Here is a 19,984-nt window from a genome sequence, read left to right as displayed (position 1 = left end):
TGCTTTGAGCTGTGGGGAGCAGAGTGAACTTTTAAGGGCATACCAAAGTTTCCCTGCCAGAATCGGTCAGTTTTGAGAAATGAAAGGTGGAAGCGTTTCTCTGGGAGGAAGGGCAGCCAGCTTGTGTGCCAGCAGGGACGAGCCGGAGCTCCCCAGGTGCAGCAGTGGCAGGCTTTGGTCTAAGTGGCTGCTTAAGAGTTAAAGCTTCATAAAATCCAGTTTGAGTGAAAGTTGTTCCTGTCACGATGACTCATGTTAGACAGGTCAGACCTGCACATTTACTTCAGTTTAGCGTAATCATGCATGAATGTAGTTTCTGCTTGCTTCAGTGTCTTTCGGGACTAGGGTGAAGTTGTATTTTGCAACTGAAGCACATTCATACTTCAACCCAAATTAAAAAAAAAAAAAAAAAAAAAAAAAAACACGATAGCACTTTGAGAAGGCACATTCCTCGCGTTTGCCACAGCCTTACCAGAACTGGAGGGCTTGGGATTTGGGACCGGTTTGCGGCTGAAAACAAACCCGGTACCTTCATACCTTCCAGATGTTTGTGGCGATTTCAGAAACGCTTTAAACAATTTTTTTTATTTTTTTTGGGGGGGGGGGGGGGGGGGGGCGCGCAAAGCGGCAGCTTCGGGAAGCGGCAGGGGGCCGGGGGCCGATGGCGGCGGCGGGGAGAGGGGTTAAGGAAGGAGGGGAGGCAGGACGAAGCCGCCGAGGGGGCCGGCCGAGGGAAGGCCGGGCAGGCGATGGGACTGCGGGGGGGACCAGGGGAGAGGCGGGCAGGGGAGGGAACGGCCCGGCAGCGCCGGAGGGGGCGGGCGGAGGGCGCCGTGAGGCCGCGGGGCCCGGCCCGGCCCGGCCCGGCTCGGCTCGGCCCGACATGGGCACCGGCACGGGGCCGGAGGCGGGCCGAGGGTGCTGTGACCCCCGGCGCGGCCCTGCCCACCCGGCCGCCACCGGCAGCGGGCAGGGCGGCCGGACTTGGCGAAGTTGGCGGCGGCCGCGCTGAGCCCGGCTCCCCTCCGCTCCCCCGCCTCGGAGAGAGGCTGCTGGGTTTTCTCTTTTTTTTTTTTTTTTAATTATTATTTTTCGCTTCCGTCTCTCGCTCTCGCTTCAGCCGAGGTGAATGGCCCGCGGTGGGCGCGGCGGTGCCGGGCGGCTGTGCAGGGGGAAGATGCTGGCCGTGGGGGTGCTGGCCGGGCTGTCGGTGCTCAGCCTGCTCACCTACGGCTACCTGGCCTGGGACAGCCTCGGACTCGGCCCCGGAGGGACGGAGGCAGCGGGGAGCCGGCCGGGAGAGGAGCCGGGGGCCGGAGCCCCCAGCTCGCAGCCCCACATCGTCTTCATCCTGGCTGACGATCAGGGATTCAGAGACGTGGGGTACCACGGATCCGAGATCAGGACGCCCACTCTGGACAAGCTAGCTGCCGAAGGGGTTAAGCTGGAGAACTATTATGTTCAGCCTATGTGCACACCGTCCAGAAGCCAATTTATCACTGGAAAGTAAGTTTACTACTTCGTCGTTCAGCTCACCGGCTCAAATGCCAACCCTGGTGAACAGAGCACTGGGGTCGCACCCGGTCAGGTACTCCTCTCTTTTACCCCGTAGGCAGAAGGGTGCCTTCCCGATTCACTTAAAAACCTCCAGCAAAACGGACTTTCTAATGTGTTTGAAGTAGCGAAATAGAAACTCGCACTCTGCGAGCCAATAAGAGTTCAGCACTGTGAGCTACCCCTGCAGAGTGTTATAGGACATTTACATTTACTGCATTGCTAGCATACGTGCTTGTTGTCAAGTAATGTTGCTCTTACCGGGAAGTGATCATCTCGGGCTTTTCTGTGCGATTCCAGCGTGACTTACAGGAGGGATCCGTGCTAGGGAAAGCGCTACGCTTTCTCCTGCACATCGCAGCCTGCACGCTGGGTCGCTGGGCACGCTGAACCTCGCCTTAACACGAGTTCCCTCGGGGGGTTTTATTGAATTCATGGGATGGTTCCTCAGCCCCTCAGGTGTGGATGAGGGCAGGGAATCCAAATTCTTCCTTGGGGTCCTCTGAGCTGCCCTATCGCTCTTGTCATGATGCGGTTGCCGCTTTGCAGACAATTAGAAACTTTTCTCTTAAGCCACTGAATTAGGTGCCTCACTAAAGTGGTAAAAGCAGCGGGTGGGTGTTGTGCGGTTTGCCATCTCAGGTAAATTGTGTGTTACTGTGATCTGTTAAGTAGACAACCAGTCATCTAAGCTAAGGGACTTTTTACATGTGGACATTAATCAGAATTAAGGAGCGGGCATGCATTTGACATGCATTTGAGCTGTAGGAATGGTTCCCAAATAACTCCAAATGTGGACACGTTTGCTGTGGAAGAAGAAAGCCTTGTTTCTGTTCAGCCTAACTCACTTTGACAGGAACAGGGAACTCTTAAAAGAACAAAAACAAAATGAGAGGAAAAAAGTTATTTAGTTTATTTTCTCATTTCTTTAAATATAAACAGGAACAAAGCGATGTTAATAGTGCTGGTAACAGAAACACATGTTTAAATAAAACAAGCAACTGGCCTGGTGTCTTGCATCTCCATATGGTAGAGCTGGAGATAATTCCTGGTCTCAGTCTAGTTCCCAGACTTGCTGAACCAGGGAGATTTGCACTGAGGGCTGACACGTTATCTAGAGCAAGACTTCCATGCTTTTTTTTTTACCCCCATTACGTGGACTGTACCTTAGAAGAGAAGTTAGATACCTATTCGCTCATTCACAAGAACATACTTGCCCTGCAGCAACTAAAATAACGTCTTATGGGGGAAATTAATGTCAGGATACTGTTTAATGCATCTTGGTTGTCTTTAAAGCCATGCAGCAGTTGGAAGCGAGGACCAGCGCCAGCAGCATGTAGTCAGCCAGCTTTCTGAGGACCGCGGTTTGGGAACCAGTGCGTTAGGAAGGGAATGTCGTGCTGCACAACAATGACTCACTCGGCGGTCAGAGGAATGGGACGACCGGGTTCCAGGGCAGCCAGGGTACTGTGTTGGCTCTTGGAGGCTGCAGAGGTTGTCTAAGGGCTAAAAAGAATAAAAGCAGAGTATGGAATAACAGTAATTCAGTATAATTATTTTAATCCTTCATTAAATAGAATTTAGTGTGTAAATATATGCTAACAGTCGGTAGGAACCCGTCTCTTTTCATCAGCTCGTCAGGCGGAAATAATTCTGAAAATCTGCCTGCTTTGGTTTTGGAACCTTTTATAGGAAAAAAGAAATTTGCTTATACTTCATTTTTATTTTCTTCGTCTGCTGATCTGAAACCCTGAGAACACTTTTTTCATCTTGTTCTACTTTGTGGAAAAAGGAGCAGCGGAGAGAAAGGACAGCCTTGCACGACTGAGAAATAAGGGAGGAAATGGCGAGGGGTTAATAGGTTTGGGCAGAGCATTAACAAGGCAGGTTCAGAAGGATGCTGTTATCTCTTCTTGCTGAAGATAAATGCTGGTGATAGCGACTCTGAATGCTTTCTTAGTAGAGGTACCTTAATTAAAATGCCAGGACCCAGAAATCTGTAATCCAGGAGAAGTGCTGTTATTTCTTAAATTCCAGAATGTGTTAGTTCAAGGCTGAAGTCCACTGGAGGCCCACCTGGATGCTGTAGGCCTCCCAATACACACATGGTGTCTGGTGTGTTCCAAACGTTACCCGACTGATCTGTAAAAAACAGAGGGACTTGTGTAAACCAGAGTCATTGGGGAGCACTGACGCAGCTTGCTAAGTGGAAGTCAGACATCAGGCAAAGAGACTTTGAGTGCTCCAAATTCTTTGTAGGTCTCCAGCAGTCCCTCTAAGGCTTTTGCTAGGAAAGAGACCCTTCTTCTGGTAGCTTTGCTATGCTAGTGAGCAAGCATGGGAAGAAGGTTAAAGAGGCAGAGTTAGCTCTTTATTGTTTCCTTTCGTGCCATAGCACAGCACCGCAGCTGGAGAGTCTGTCTTGCTGCCCATTTCTGCTTCTCTCTGTTTCCTCATATCCAGGCCTTGAGGCCATGGCCTAATTTAATTTCTTGCTTCCCACCAGTATCCCCCCACCCCATCAAAAGCGTTTAGGTTATCAGCAGGACTAACTTGCACAGCTTTTTATTTTGGGCCGTCTTTACGGCGTGGGGAGGGGGTTGCAGCTGAGCCGTGTCTTGGGAGCAGAGAAGAAAGGCGCAAGCCAGCGGGCCGAGTGCCACGTGTGATGTGCACTCCCAGCAGGCTGCGCTGGGGCCAAGGCAGGGAGGTGAGGGAGGGAGGCTCTCGGGAAGCAGCTCAGCCCTTGCTCGGCAGCTGCAGCGTGACCTGGGCGAGAGGCTGCTCCGGCATGCGCTTCTCCTTGTCCCTGAGCCCTGCTGCTGGCTTGAGAATTTGGTGACCAGTGCATCCTGAGCGCTTCTCGCTGTCGTCGCTTGGTGCTGGTGTGAGCAGGGCAGTGGGCTGCGTATGCTCCAGAGGTTATTGACCAGCCGATAAACTGAAGGCAAGTCTGGCTTTGTTTTCCTCTCAAAGGCTGTGAGTGAACGTAAGTCCTCCAGACCAGTTCAGTTACATGATACAGTATTCTTTTTTGTTTCCTCCCCAAAAGTAATAGACATGACTCAGTAAAGACAGTAATTCCAGCAGAATATCTCAGGATGCCTAGCTTTAAACTAGTGCTGAGATGCACTGAGTGCGCTGAGTTAGGCATGAAGAAATCCGTGTGTGTGTGTGCGCGTACATCAGCTCTGATGGAGTATCAATATGATCCACAGGGACAGGAGTCAGGTACAGAAGACAGCTAAACTGAAAGACTTCTTATTAACTCATCCTTGTCTTTCAAAAGAAATGAAAAAGAAATACATGTCCATTAATATTATTTTTTGGAATTTACATAGAAGAACACAAAAGGTAATAACTCAGACTTCGAGTCTACCAAGCTCAGTTCCAGTCGGATGGGAGCAAAAAGGTGCAAGAATGCACAAGGATATTTGGTCTGTGCCCAGCAGTCTGCTGGTGAAGCACGTCTTGAGTTAGCCGCCGTCTCTCTGTGCTTTATGGCCTTGGTGACTTTTCACTGCTGTAGTCTATGTTTGGCCATAGAGTTTAAGGTGATCTTGATTTATTGAGCACTAAAGGATTATATAACGTAGAAAGAAAATTTAAGAAAATTTAAGATTATGAGTGAAGTTTTTTGTATGCATGTGTTAGGGAGTTGACTGAGATGAGATAGAAAGCATAAGATCAATTTGTTACGATCAGATGTGGTATTGCTTATTTAGAGAATTTGTTAAGTTATATTATCATGAACAGTCATCTCCTTTTTAAATGAAAGATTACTAAAACACAGTCAGTGTGGACAGTTTCCCAGAGCTTTTAAAGAAATTTTGAAAGATTATAACCAAAAGAAGTTCTCTTTTGAGTAGGTGAAACAAAAAGGCCATAAGCTTAGGTGAATATCTGTTGAGGTAGCTGACCCAGTTCTGTGGAGGGTATTATACAATGTAGTTGTATTCATGGAATGATACTTAATTTAGCAAAGGAATTTGAAAAACAAGACAGATGAGAAAAGAAGGAATCTAGTCATAATATGCTATACGTTATTTTTTTAGCATTATATAGGCAGCAGACAACTACTTTGTCTTCTGGGTCCCTGGCTTTCTGGTGACCATCAGGCTTGTAACCTTAGGACCATTATATGCACTGGAATCCTTTTGGGCCACAGGAAGGCTCCTGACATACCCAAGAGCAGGGATCTGTGTTGTTAGAAACTGATGCACAGCCAGGGTTACAGATCGCTAAGGAATCTTAACTCCCTTTTACTCCCTTCCATGAGTATTTATGAATCATGGAAGCCCTACGCTAGTTTCAAGAATGAGCTCTGCAGGATGGATGGAATGTGGGGATGGAAGATGTTGAGATCTGTGGAAGGTCTGGAGAAAGAAATCCTTTTTCCCCTTGGGATAAAGTGAAATATTGAGAATTTGCACATCCAAAGCCAACACAAATAGATTGTAATAATTTTATGTAAGTTAGAGAACTACATGAATATTACACATTTATAAATATATATGGTTTGTTAGTATGCATACTCTTGTAGGCATGCCTGTGTAGCTATACGTAGTTCACCATTGAAAAGGACAATGTCTCTGCAAACTCAGAGTTATTTTGACAGACAGAAATAGAATAGAGGAAAGTTTAAAACATTTTGAATCAAACGCAGTGCAGCTGACTTGCAGCAGACAGAAATACTGTGTCCTGAGGGTTCAGCTTTTTGGTAAGCCTTCTCTTCCCTTGCCTCCTGGGTGCACAGGGGTCTTCTCAGCTGTTTGGCTGCTCTGAGAAAGATCCCGTACAGTGATGGGTGACTGGGAAGTTCTCTTCTGTGCTCTGAGGTGAAATGGAGGGTCTCAGAGACCTGCATTCTGGTCCCCTTTGGTGCCCTCTGTAAACCCTAAACCAGCAGGGCATTGCTGACTTGTCAAGCAGAGGAAGGACCAGGTACTTCCATCCTTGGGCCCATGGCCATGGCACGGTGGCGTGGTCCCATCACAGAGTTCCTGGTGGTTTCTGCCTCCTGTGCTGTCTAGGGGGAGCCTGACAGCAGCCCCCTGGGGAAGCTGGTTCCTCTGGTGGCCCACCACCTCTCCTCCAGAGAAGGCCAAGGCCTCTAGTGGTGGGGAAGGAGAAGGGCTCTCTGACACTTGCAGGCCACCTTCCCTCCACCTCCCAACACATGCATTTAGCTGACAATCTGGTTGTGCAGAGAGAAATCTAATGTTACAAGCACATTCAGAAGAAGTTTGTTGTTCTAGAGGAAAAAATACTGGGAGTGGTACTCCATTATCTTTGTAGCTAACAAGGTATGAAGGACTGCAGTCCTTAGGACCAGTCGTAAGCATCAAGAGATGGCCTGGTACTGAGTCTTCTCTGAAGTAAGGAGATTTGGCAGTCTTTGGTCCTCGGTTTAATTATGATTAGTGTTTTCATTAGGAACCTAGATGATAAAATAAAATGTGCTGATTAAATATGCAGCTAAGAAGGAAATGCCAACATTAAGAGACTGCAATAATACTGAAAATCATCTTGACAAATTAGAGAAATAATCTGAAAAAAAAAGTGGAATTAAATTCAGGAGTGATAAATGGAAGATGCTGTGTTGGAGCAGGAATAATAACTTCAAAAGCAGAGGATGGTCAACAACTGTGCTGATAGCAGTACTTTAGGAGAGTAGTTGGGATTATGGGGAATCATGCACTGAATATAAAGTCAGCAATGTTGTGCGGTTACAAAAAAGGCAGGCATCATATCAGTTTGTATAAACAGGGGAGTCTGGTGGGTCTGTGAAGCAGCCCTTCTGCTCCATAGCTCGTGCCCAAACTTGGGCATTGCTCTCCTAGAGCAGTGCGCGTAAGTGGATCGAGGCCATGGATGGGCGATCAGATATGTCAAAAAGATAACTGTGGAGAAAAGATCAGAAGTGGAGTTGTTTAGTCTAAAGAAGGGAAGAATGAGAAGGGATGGGATAAGTCTTTAGTGATTTAAGATCAAGACTTGAAGGCAAAGAGAAACGGGATAATGTGTTTTCAGTGTCATGGTGGATGGTACAAGAAATAAGGGGCTTTCCTGAGGAAGGAAAAAAATCAGGTTAGATAATAGGGGAAACTTTCAAATGGTAATGATTGTGAAACCCTGAATAGCTTGCTTTGGGAAATTGCTGAGTTTCTTCATTGGCAGTCATTAAGAACAGACAAGACAAATATGTCAGGAATGACATAATGTAGTTGAATTTGTCTTGAGGAAAGGGTTGAACTGGAAGGCTTCTCTTCCAGCTCATATTCTTCTGTGGCTCCTTTGAAGAACATATTAACTACAGAAGGCGTTCTGAAGGAGAGTGTTCATAAAATACTTTTAAACATTTACACTACAAATTATTTCAGTGTTTGTTCTGAGAGAAAGTAGTCTTTGTGAAAGTTTTGGTTCATTTTTCTCCCAGAAATTCCTTTTTTTCCTATTCTCTTTTTCTCTGAAAATTTTCAAGACTTTTTCCCCCTAGGCCTTCATAACTCTCTTGGTATGCAGTTACTTATTTCTGCTAACTTCTTACAGGACAATTTGTGGGACTGCTGCCAAAGATGTTGAGGTATCTTTTTCCATGTTCTTGTTATACATCTTGCACTTAGGATGACATCGTCCATATATATGCAGCATACACAGAGACTGAGTAAATAATTAAATGTGAGGACTTCCTTTTCTTGTTTCATTCCGCCTCTGTGTTCTCCTGAGATATTTCTGCAGAAAATTAGATCCAGTTAGTGAAATGCTCTGTAGTCTGAAACTGTAAGTTAAACTATAAGGCTGTTCATATCAGTTTAATTACTAATGTGCTATAAAAAGGAACATATGGAGGAAAGAGTTGGAAAGGAAACTACTTACAAACAGTAAAGATAAAAAAAAAATAACATGGAGGGAGTAACAAAGTTTAGTACAGGTTGTGGTAACTTCACCTTGCATCACTTTCTGGCAACATCTCTTACATTTCTTTTCAGAGTAATGCTTGCTAGTTTTGGTCCGCTGTGTGTACGACAAACATAGTGTTCGTTATCTGACGTGTATCATTAACTAGATAATGACGATAGAGCAACATTTTTCATTGTCCAATATATGCATAGTGCAGTAAGTTAAAGAAACATAGTTGGAAATAAATCTACAAAACCTTTGATTGTCAGTTAGCAGAACTCTGAGAAGGTTGAATTGAAGTTTTAACTTTTTTTTTTTTTTACTGGAAAAGAGAAATATTGAAAGGAAAATTTAGGCTTACAATAATTAGGGATTTTTGCTCATTCAGCGTTGTTCCTGATAGTTTGTTTTGTAATTGATGGTGCATATTGTTGCCGTTAATTATAAGTTGGTTGAATGGCAGTGGTGGACTGCTGTTATATCAGCTCTCACTTCTGAATGTTACATTTCCTTTATGAGACTGGTTAAATAAATCAATATGGGAAACTGAGCTGGATTTCTTGGAATAAAGCTGCGTCATAAAAAAATGGGTTTACTTTCAGGTTAAAGGGTTTAGACTTCATCATAATACCCAAATAATATTTCCAAGACTCCCACTACCAGGTGGGACTGAAAATTTCAACAAATTAAATTCCAATTTTTAATTAAAATGCTTTCTGTTTGATAGAAAGCTTTGCCAGACTTATGAGCTAAAGAAGAGAAATATCTGCCTACTTTTTGTCTTTGTGACACTTTCCGGGTGGTAATGTCAGACCCAGCGGGTTGCTTTTGTAATTGTGTGCATCTTAGTTCTGGTTTTGAGTTTTTCTGCACTTCTGGATTTTAATCAATTTTCTATTTCATTTGTTGTATCAGAGTCTCTGAACACATTAAAACAATATTGTTTCACGTTAAAACAATATTGTTTTAAGGTAGTGGAGATATTTAATCTTATAAAATGTTTGATCATTTCTGACTCTTTCAAATGTGCCTCTAATTTTTGTTCTATGATACGTCTAGCAAAGCAGTCCTTATAAAACTGAGCACATTCTTGTAGCAATATCTCATATCCTTAGAGTAATATTTCATTAATATGTGCACAAGCACATAAAATACATACAGAAATGCGATCAATGAAAAATATAAACATTTGTTTTGTGTTACCACATGTCAAGGAAGATGAGTAGTTGAAAACTAAGCCGCCAGATTTATGGAACTTGTGGTTACCTTTTGAATTCTTTTTTTTCCATTTGAAAAATTAATGTAGTAATCTAGTTCATACTTCGGGGAGTTGTTTTTTTTTCATGTGCTGTAGCAATTGGTGTGAATTCATTTTTATATGAGAAGTTTATAATTTGTTGTGGAATCCGGTAATTTCCAGAAGAAGCTAAAATACGATGTTTCATAGTGGATACAGCTTGAGCCAAGCAATTGGCTGTTAATTGCATGATACAGCACCCTGCTTTTTTCATCTTTTACTCCAGACCAGTACAGTTTCTTGTGGTGTGGGTAGGTAGCGCTTCTCATTAACCCCTCATTGTAATTCTGTGAGACTTGCCAGTGCTCCCCTGTAGTTTTTGCCTCGATTTGTATTGCTCCATAGTCAGGTTTTCTGCCATGGGGTGAGTTTGCTTAGTTCTAGAATGCATGTTTGAGAAGGAATGAGGTAACTTCACCAACCTTACATTATTAGATTAATATAAATAGTACAAGATAAATATTGTGATTGTAGGGGATCTTGTGTGGGATGTGTTTATTTTTTCTGTCAGTAGTCTTTTTATAATGGCTACCCAATTTATTAGTTTTCGTACTGGAAACCCAGAATATCTATTTGGTGACCTCAGCTTGTCTCTGTAAATCTGAATTGGTAGACTGAAATGCAATTTGAACAGTTAAGAAAGAAATCAAGATAACACTAACGGTTAACAAAGTTGAAATATTAATATAGAAGATGTTTTAACCATTGAGATTTGACTAAAATGGCTTTTGACTTTTTGTGGTCTGTGATGAAGTAGAAAAGTTTTAAATAGGGAACCTTATTTTACCTGCTGGCGCATAATAAGAAATAAGTGAAACATGTTTCATGATTCCAGTTCAGCTGCACTTGTAACACGTTAATGAACTGTGTCAGCTATCACCTGCGCATTGATTCAGGCTCTTGTCACCACGCTATCAAGCACTAGGTTGGGGGGGAAAAAAAAAAGCACTGCTAGAGTTAGTAAACAAATCTGGGATAATTAAATGCTTTTTAATATGAGATTGTGTTCCCAAATGCATATATGAAGAGACTGTATTAGATAATAAGCATGAAAGTAGACGTTATTAACATCAACAGTGGGCTGTAGCCAAACCTGTGTCTGATTTTTCTTGCACTTGAACACCTGATTAAATAAGACTTCCTTCCGTGCATGGCATCATTCTCACTGCCATGGCATGTGAAATTTGTAGGTGGTTGCTCCTGATCCACAGATCAAGTGCATCTCACGCCTGCGTAGGGGTGTCAAAGGAAGCGGGGAGGCTGCTGAGCTGATGGCACCAGCAAGTGTGGCCTGGAGGGTCCTTGCCTGCAGAGGAGGGGGAAATGGGAGAAAGTGCTCAGAGATCATCATAGTTGTTATCTGAGGCGCCAGAAGTGCATTCCCACCCCACATGGTGGAGGAAAAAGCAACACAGTACCTGCTTTAAAAGGCATTAGTAAGTAAGAGAAATGTATTTGGTTGTTAAGATTTACAAGGTAAATATAGAAGTGTTCATTCCAATATGTGGAAGCTTTAAAAGACATTAAAAGCAGTATAAAAGAAGGTCCCACAAATCTTAACTTGCTTAAAGTCACAAACCTCCGCAGATACCAGAGAATCACAGCCGAACTCCCTTCTGCCTCGGTTTGCTCATGGCACTATGTGAAAGACAATCTTTGCAATGCATCTTGTTAGGTTATCAGTTTCCAGCTTCTTTTGTACACATGGCATGTTCGGATTATCATTTTGTGCAGAGATGAAGATGGTAAGATACTTCAAAATGTGATTGATTAATGCCATCAGGTTCTGTTCCTCAAGTATTAGTTGCATTATGGCACAGTGCGATGGCATGTGCGCAGTTTCCATGGTGCTTAGTGGAAAATAGAAATTTTTCATTTTCAAACATACAAATACTGAAAAGAATCAACATACTTGTTCTAATATTTAAAAATACTTGATGTTTCATACTAAAGTTTGGGTGGAGCAAATGACCTCCACAAGTTACTTCCAATCTAAAGGATTTTATGGCTCTGATATATCACAGCAAACATCCCCTGGGGGTAGTGTGGAGGGAGAGAAAGAAAAAGGACCTACTTCAGTGTTACTTCTACCTTTACAGAAGCGCTCCTGGTGAAAAAAAAGTTGTCTGGAGTGTTTGGTCTGTGGCTCTCATAACCAGCCTGAGCCCTCTCTGTCCTGAGTCAGCATTATCATAGCCCTGTTAAAGTCTTGTTTAAGAACACAGCATACCGGTAAGGATATAATAGCACTAAATTTAGCATTATATCTGGAAGTCTGAACAGTTGCCCGTACTTTTACCAGACCTATGCAGGAAGTATATACATTATAAAACCCAGAGAGGCTTGCATGTGTCAGGTATATATTTCATTGGAGCTGCTTCACAATTTGTGAGATTTATTTCTGTCATCTTTCTTCTTAACCTCGTTGTTGCTGTTACAATATGGAATGCATTTCAAAGGGAACACGAAGATAACATTTTGTTCATTCTTAATTTTGCAGCTGAACAGTTGTGGCCCTTTTACATTGCCGAACATACAAGGCCTCATTTAAGATGAAGAAGAATGGGCCTCTGTGATAAACTCGTGACTATATGGCCATCTTGGTCATACGATGTGTATATGCTGTAAATGATGCGGTCTGATGGAAAGATTAAGAGCTTAGGTAATACTGTTTGGCACTGTTATAGCCTTGTTGAGTCTTTACTGTGTCACAAATTACATTTTACAACCTTTGGCAGTAATACGTTTCCAACAGTGAAACGTCTCGTAGCATCTCTCAGGGTTTTAAGGTTCGCAGTTGCTTTCAATATTTTGTATGTTTTTGCCATCTGAGACAATTACCTGGCTTATGTTTGGGGTTTCCATTGTTAGCAACTTCTGTTTCCTTGTTCTCTGTCTCAGTGTGAGATGTGGGCACTGCTTTACCTGGTGGTGGTGAGGCTGTGTGGGGCTCAGTTGGTCTCAGGCCCAGCAGTGCCTCTTCAGCCTCCATGTGGAGGGCTCCCGTCTTGCCATAGATGCTCGCAGTAGAAATGCTTCCACTGACTTTGGGCTCAGATCTTTCTGCACAGTACGTTGTATTTCTACCATGCAAAACGCTGGCTTTTTTCAGCCCAGAAAATGTAGCTCAAGTAGCGTGTTAATGGCTTATGTGCTAACCCCAAGGCTCTTATCTGCGTTGCCATAAGAAGGCAAGTGGCTTTCTTTAGCATCCTTTTGATGCTCTGCCTGCTGCTGTTAAATGTGACCTTGAAGTGTACCAGGGTTTAAATGGTCTGAATCCATGCCAACTGTTGTCTCCTGTACTGCTTTTGTTAACTAGACATGATCTTTGGCAATAAGTTGATTTAAAGGTTTTGTTTGTCAAGATGTAGCCTTTCTGTGCGAGTCCGTATAGTGCTTTTGACTCTGAAAAGCTGTCATATGAAGATGGCACTTCATCATTCAACAAGTATTCTCTGTGTAACTGAGTCATATCTGCTCACTTCAGTAGCAGAAATATATGGTTTGCTACCATTAACCATGGTGAGTCAATGTAGCTAAGGCAAAACTAAGTTTGTGGGTTATTTTGTTTTGTTTTTATTCAAGTCCAAGTCACAGTCTGAGGCATCTTAAAAAAAAAAAAAAAACAAAAAACAACAGAGTAGTGCATTTCTGTGTGAAATAATTTCACGTCATAGGGGGTTTTATTATTATTACGGCATTTTAGGTTCTTAGAAAGGTATTGGTCTTCATAATAAATGTATTTAGGGTCAGAACCGGATACAGGGGGAAAAGACGTAAGCCATTCGTCAGGATGAGTCTTACTTGGTGGCCTTGGATCTGCTGCCTGGGTTTCTGTGCTGGGAAGCCCTCCCTGTGAGGTGAGGGTGCTGCTCATGTAAGGGGAAAAACAGTGCACAGTGCCTCTTGCTGCCCTGTTAACTAGGAAAAAGCTGCTAACTGGTTTGTGTTTTTCTCAGGATGTGTGCATATGTTTAAGAAAATAAGGTGAGAGTAGCATAGGCATGATGGTAGGGATGCTCGTGGGTGAAGGGATATTTTTTCTGATTAACAGTGAATGCAGCTAGGTTGATGGCAATTGTAAATTAAGAACAAGTATCTGCATTTCTGCATTGAAATAATTGATTTAAACCATTATATGGAGCATATAAGTGGGCAAAAAAATAACAAACATTTTGAATGTTTTCAAATTCAGGTTTTCATGCCAAGCATTAATTTTCGTATTCATAATGCAATGCTTAGTGTGAGAAAAACAGTGATAGTTGAAGATAATATGGCTGGCACTATGAAAAGCATTTTTTTTTTTTGTTCAAGTTCACCCCACAGGGAGTAATCAAGCCATTGCAAATACTTCAGGCATCTTACATGTATATAAAAACACCAAAGTTGGGACGCTGTGTAGCCCGATATATCTATGTAGTCAGTGGAGTTAAACGGACATCTCTGAGGAGGTGATTAAAAACACCTTAGTTAAATGCTTAAAGTATATGACTGCTCCCCCAGCGTGTAGATGTGCTGAATTAAATTTTCTGAGCTTTGCCATGCACGCTTTCTGATAGCTAGAGAAAGAAGTAACAAATGAAAAGCCATATTACAAAGTTAGGCTGGATAAAATGCTTCCAAGAAGGGCAATAGCAAGTTTATTTACTGGGGCTAGGGGAGAAGTGGAATAGTGGTTAGAGCATACTATAAGGATTACCACATCTGTTCTGCTCTAAATCTTCTCTTGAATTGCCTTTTTGCCAACAGGCAGACAGCACAACTTGTCCAAGCTTCAATTTGCACATCTGCATCAGTGAACCTTCTTAGGACATTGCTGTTACAGGTTTGGAGCGGGGGAGGTTTCTAAAATTTAGTCAACTTCTGTTAACTTGACCCAGTTGCCAGTTCCTTCTGCAGTCTCCCGTCTTTGTAGGGGAAGAGCACATCCGTGGTAGTACTGGCTCTCTGCAACATTTTCCTCCCATCCTCCAGGATGCCTCTTTGACCTTTTTCACACTATCCCCCAAAAATATTTGAAAAGGAAAAAAAAACACACAACCATAACACCACAACTTGAGCCCTTCAGGTTGTCTCAGAATCAGCTTTCAACCTCTGCAGCCTCCCAAACATCTTCCAGACTTTCCTGGACACGGGCCCACCAGGTTGTACTTTTGGAGTCTTCTGTCTGCTTCCAAGGCCAATCAATTCAGCTGCCCAGACTTAATCCATTTTCTTCATTTCCCCCTTATCCTGCCTCCAGCACCAGGCTAAGGGGAAGCCAAACCACCTCTACAAAAGCATACAGCTTTTGTATCTGCAGGGCAAGAATATTTATATTTGCCTTATCAGAGTATTTTGAGGTTGGATTTATTCTCGTTGATGACAGCAGTAAATATGCATTAGGGAGTAGCATAGATAATAGTCCTTGCACAGTTCTGAAAACATTTTTGAAACAATTTAAAAGCCTTCTGTCAAAGGAGATTTTCTAACAAATTATTGATATTTAGCCTGTGTACCCTTCTTTCAGTGTGGTATTTTAAAACTGGAAGAAAAAAGGTGATCCTAACAGGGAGGAGAGGGAACTTCACAAAGGTTGTGCTAATCCTACAAATGTTTTAAAAAGAAAACAAACCTAAGGCACTTGGAAACGGTTCAGGGATTTCTAATTAGATATGACACGATATGTGTGATATGAAATATAGGCAAGTTTATTCACCTTTTAAGTTCACCCTTCTTTTTTTCAAATCAAATGTGCCTCACTGATTTCCAGCAAACCCTGGGATTTAGTTCTGTGCTACTGCCTGCTGTTCGTCTTAGCAGTGTAGGGAACTGTGTTGCGCTTTGGTTTGCGATCTGATATGAGAACAAGGTGTTTCCAGCAACGCAGAAGTTGAGCGTACATCTGCAGCGTCCCGGATTGAGCCCCTCTTGGCGACGGCTGGCTTCGCTGGACCGGGATGCTGGAGGTGCTGCCAGCGTTCCAGCAGCGGGGAGGAACCTGCCCTCTTTGTGCTAAAGGAACAGATGAAACATCGTGCTGCACAGACTGTTTTTCTCAGCTGTGCTCAGCGGATCCGGTTGCTTTTGGTGTACAGCAAAGCGAACTAACTCTGAGAGAGTCTCAGCTGGACTGGCTGGCGTAGGCACAGCTCTTGGTACTTCTGTATGGCTCCTGAACTGAAGCAGGATTGCTTCTAGCCAGCTGGGAATGGAGAGAGCAAACTGGCTTTTGCTTCTTCTTATCCATACGGATACCTCTAAAAAACAGGGATTTAAAAAATGTTAATAAATTACCTAGCCCATCCTCCTTTAGGAAAATGTAACAAAGATGTTACTGAAATGCGTGGAAATATCTTGTCCCTAAAAACCTTCAGCAAAGTTGAAGTTTCCCCAGGCAGACTTAATTATAATTTCGGTTATATAGTTTTTCTGTTGCCTCGCTTCTATCTTTCTGCAGTTTAAGCCTGTGATCTCTTGCTGATCCCCAGGTGAAGAACATCCTTTGCTACAAAAAGGTGGTGAATCTCCTGTAAGTCCAAAGTCTGTCTCATATTTCTGCTCAGCCCTTCTCTAGCCTGAGTAAAATCAGTTCTTGCCATCTTTCGGCATAGATCTTGGTTTGTATACTGCCGAAGACTCTTAGTGTTCTCTTCTGAACTCTTTATCTTTGGGCCCATTCATCAAAAGTGACACCCAGACCAGGACACAGTGTTCCAGTTGAAGTTTGACCAGCACTGCCTCTGGTTAGAATATTTTGTTCTAAATCCCAAAGTTTCTAAAATATTTTCACTGTTGAGTAATTGGAGGCAGTACATCAACTCCCTTACTGGCATGAGTTTACCTCATCAGAAAACCTGGCCAAAGCATCTGTGTATCAAAGAGTGTATGACTCTTCTTCCACTGCTGATGGGTAGAAAATGTCACAAGAACAACAGATCCTGTGCTATTTCTACGAGTTCAGCTGCGATCTGTGAATTAAAAGATGATGAGTATCCCCATGGGTTTGTTCCCAGAAGAACACCCACACCCTGGTACAGTGCTGAGCACAGTGCTCTCAAGCCACCCCAAGCCATAAGAGGAAAACAGCCAGGTTTGAGGCATATCCCCTTTCTGGCCCGAATGTTTGGATATGAAGCAAGTTAATTTCCTTTTCCTCTAGCAGACCCGAAAAACCTTTGTCAGCTGTTGTATTTCCTGACTTTGAACAGGGTGTCGTGTTTTACTTCACCAGTCACTTTTATGCATCCTAATAAGAGGATGCTTTTTTCTTCCTTTTTCCTACAACATCAGATCTTTGCTGACTCATCTTCAGATGGGGTTATCAGTAAGCCCCAGATCTTTTTTTGCAAGAAAAAATGTTCTTCTGTTTGTGCAGTTGGTTATTTCTGTATAAAAGCACTGCTTTGCAGTTGTCTTTGAATTGCCATCAGTTTTAGTTCAGGCTATTCCTCCGATTTGCATTCATTTTGAATTTTGACTCTCCTCTCCAAAGGGCAATGCGGCAGCTCTACTGGCACAAATTAGCAGTCTGCATGGCTAATGAAATTTACTATGTATAAATTTCACCTTAAAAAGGTGTTCATATCCCACATGAAAATAAACAATGTACAAGTAACAAACCTAATTTCTTTTGCTTACTCCTCAAGGATGTAGTTTAAGAATGAAAAAGCCTGTAGCTTAAACATATTTATTCCAAATTTTTCATCTCAGAACTTGAAACTAAATTTCCTGAATATATTTTTTGGATTAGTTAAGGACATTGTATTGGCATTTTATGTCATCTTTTCAGCCACAGGTTTTTCAAGTCTTGTGTGTTTGTTTTAGATTTGATTCTTTTTTTTTTTTCTGCTCTCCCTTCCTCCTCTTTCTGGTTCATAACAAACCCAATGATTTTGGCAGGACAGTGCCAGAAGAACCATGTAAATGTATCCTGATATACTAGGGTATTACTGGATGTAATTGTTTGTATTGCAGATCAAGGTGATCATAAATCATACGCAAGGCCACAGAGCTGATACGCAGACACAGCTCCTGACAATGTTCAACAATACAAGTACACTTGTACTCTTTACTCTTTAATATTCTCATTACTTCAGTTGCTCTGCTGTGGAAAGAACAATTTCATGAATTAATGGAAAGAGGAGTTTCTCCTCATCGCCATATGACAACACTTTCTTAAAAGACCTCCAGAAACTTTTGGTTCTTTTGAAGTAGACATATGGTGTTTAACAGCAAGGATTTTTTTTTTTCCTACAAAATGACTGCTGGGGCCTCATTAGGTATTAAAAATCAGAGGTGGCCAATCAGGCCTGCTCCAGGTGTTTCCTCTGCTATGGCTAATACCTGCTTTTGGTAGCATATGACCTTTATTTTCATTTGAATCACGTTCAGCAAAATGGAATTGTCACCTATTATCAAGGAATTGGATTTTCGCTTCAGGATTTTTGCTTTCAACCATACATCTTCTTAATTGTCCTCTTCCTCCCAAGAACATGAATTATGATGAAGAAGGCAGGAAAAGCGATGCCTTACTAGGTTGGAACCATCAAGATTAATTCATTAAAATTGAAATTGGCAGTTTCTTCATTTAAACTAGCATTTCTGGAAGAGGGCTACAACTGTTGCTCAGACAGTATTTCCTGGTGTTTGCATATCAGTGTTTGTCTTTTTCTCGTTAGTAACAAACAGCCTTGTGAATCGGCCAGATTCTGTGCACAGTACTGTACTTCAGTAAAATTCAGTGAGTATTACTTGTTATTCTCAGAAGAGAGTACTGAAGATTTTAAAACTTCAGTATTAAAAACAAGTGCTATAAAAGTATGCAGACTTTTAAGAAGGCTTCCTAGAAGAAAATGCACTATGCTAAAAAATATATTACTCTTAAGAAGAAATACTGTCATTTTCCTTCTGTGATGTTAGAGCAGTCTGTAGAGTAAATGTCGCTTGGCATTCCTAATGTATTGCCTGACCTAATTTTTGTAAAGTGCTACTACTGTATTAGGAATCATCATCCAAATGAAAATGATGGCAGAAGAGTTCTAGTTTTAAAATGATTTATATCAAATGATTGTGTATGTAATTGGAAGTAGTTTTTAAAAGAGCTATCTTGTGTCCAATTTAAAAAGGAAAATAATGGCATACTGAAAGCCAAGTAAAGTAGTTTTGGTATCTAGAAAAAGATTAGCAAGGGAGACATAGAAGTTTGCGTTTTTCTCTGCCACCATTCTTTTATGGAAAATAAATTTGCTGTCTCACTGGAACTTTCAATCTGCTGGCATCAAAGGTAAATGGCCACAGTAAAAAAAAAAAAAAAAATGTACCAAAAAAACACACCCTTGTCTAGCCTAATTCCCTTGGCTTTCATGCGGGAAATTTTGAATTTAGCAAATGGAACAAGTGTGTCCTGAATCTGCTGTGTTTGGTAGCAGTTGATAACTGGTGTCAAAACAGTCCTGCATACTTGGAATTAAATTCTGCATGTTTCTGAAGGAAACGCTTGCAAATATTACCATGCCACAACAGCATCTGAAACAGTTGGTGCTGATACAACACTGGCCAGGCAGGCGTGGAATTAAAATATTTCCCCTCAGCCGTCTGCTCTAGGCTTATCAGCTGCTGGTGTCATACAGAAAACTGGGTCTGCCTATAGTGCGCTGATCCGAACTAAAAATACACTCCTGTATAAACAGTTTTCTTCTCAAAGGAACTTTTCACCAGTTTGGGCTTTAACAACCGGGCTTGAATTGTGGTCAGCTTGTCTCACCCCAAAACCTCCAATGCATCCAAATCTCCTGCCCTTTGAAATTAATAATTTAGCGTCAATTGCCTTGACAGGAATGGAAATACTCTGGGTTTACAACAGCCCAGTGTAGAGTAGCTGGTGACTTCATATTGGGAAGTATTCAAACTTTGAGTCTAAATGAACTAGACACAGAGCGTAAATTTAACTACACATCCGTTAAAAACATGCTAAAATATTTTATGCAAGTGGCCCAAACACTGCAGACTTCATATCATAATTTTCAGTTATTTTAGGAACCATTACCGAAGGAAAGAGATCACATGGAAAGGAACTCCAGAGGAGTTTACCATAAATATAAATCAGTGTAAACAAGGACTTATTTTAGTGGTTCTTGCGTTTCTTAAATGTAATATTAAAAAAAATAAACGAAAATATGTCTGATATTTTCTCAGCCAAAAACAACCAATGACTGCAGTTCATCCCCCCAGCCCGTGTTGGGTGTA

At 42.2% G+C, this 19,984-nt stretch overlaps 1 protein-coding gene across 2 annotated transcripts in view; it reads left to right on the top strand.

Annotated features, from left to right (window-relative positions):
• The window catches only part of ARSJ (arylsulfatase family member J), a 43,567-nt gene that overhangs the window by 3,131 nt on the left and 20,452 nt on the right, over positions 1-19,984 (top strand). Inside the window, exons 1-2 of one of the 2 annotated variants that reach the window (XM_048066494.2) lie at positions 402-525; positions 1,121-1,506. In XM_048066494.2, coding sequence (XP_047922451.1) covers positions 1,130-1,506 — 377 coding nt within the window. In that variant the 5' untranslated portion in view covers positions 402-525; positions 1,121-1,129. Of the gene's footprint in view, positions 1-401; positions 526-1,120; positions 1,507-19,984 lie in introns of those variants that run through there. The other variant, XM_048066495.2, reaches the window with a different exon arrangement.

This window comes from Anser cygnoides, chromosome 4 (genome assembly GCF_040182565.1).
Source record: "Anser cygnoides isolate HZ-2024a breed goose chromosome 4, Taihu_goose_T2T_genome, whole genome shotgun sequence".
NCBI classification, from domain to species: Eukaryota; Metazoa; Chordata; class Aves; order Anseriformes; family Anatidae; genus Anser; species Anser cygnoides.
Note: the sequence above shows the minus strand (reverse complement) of the source record. Positions and strands in the feature narration are given on the sequence as shown.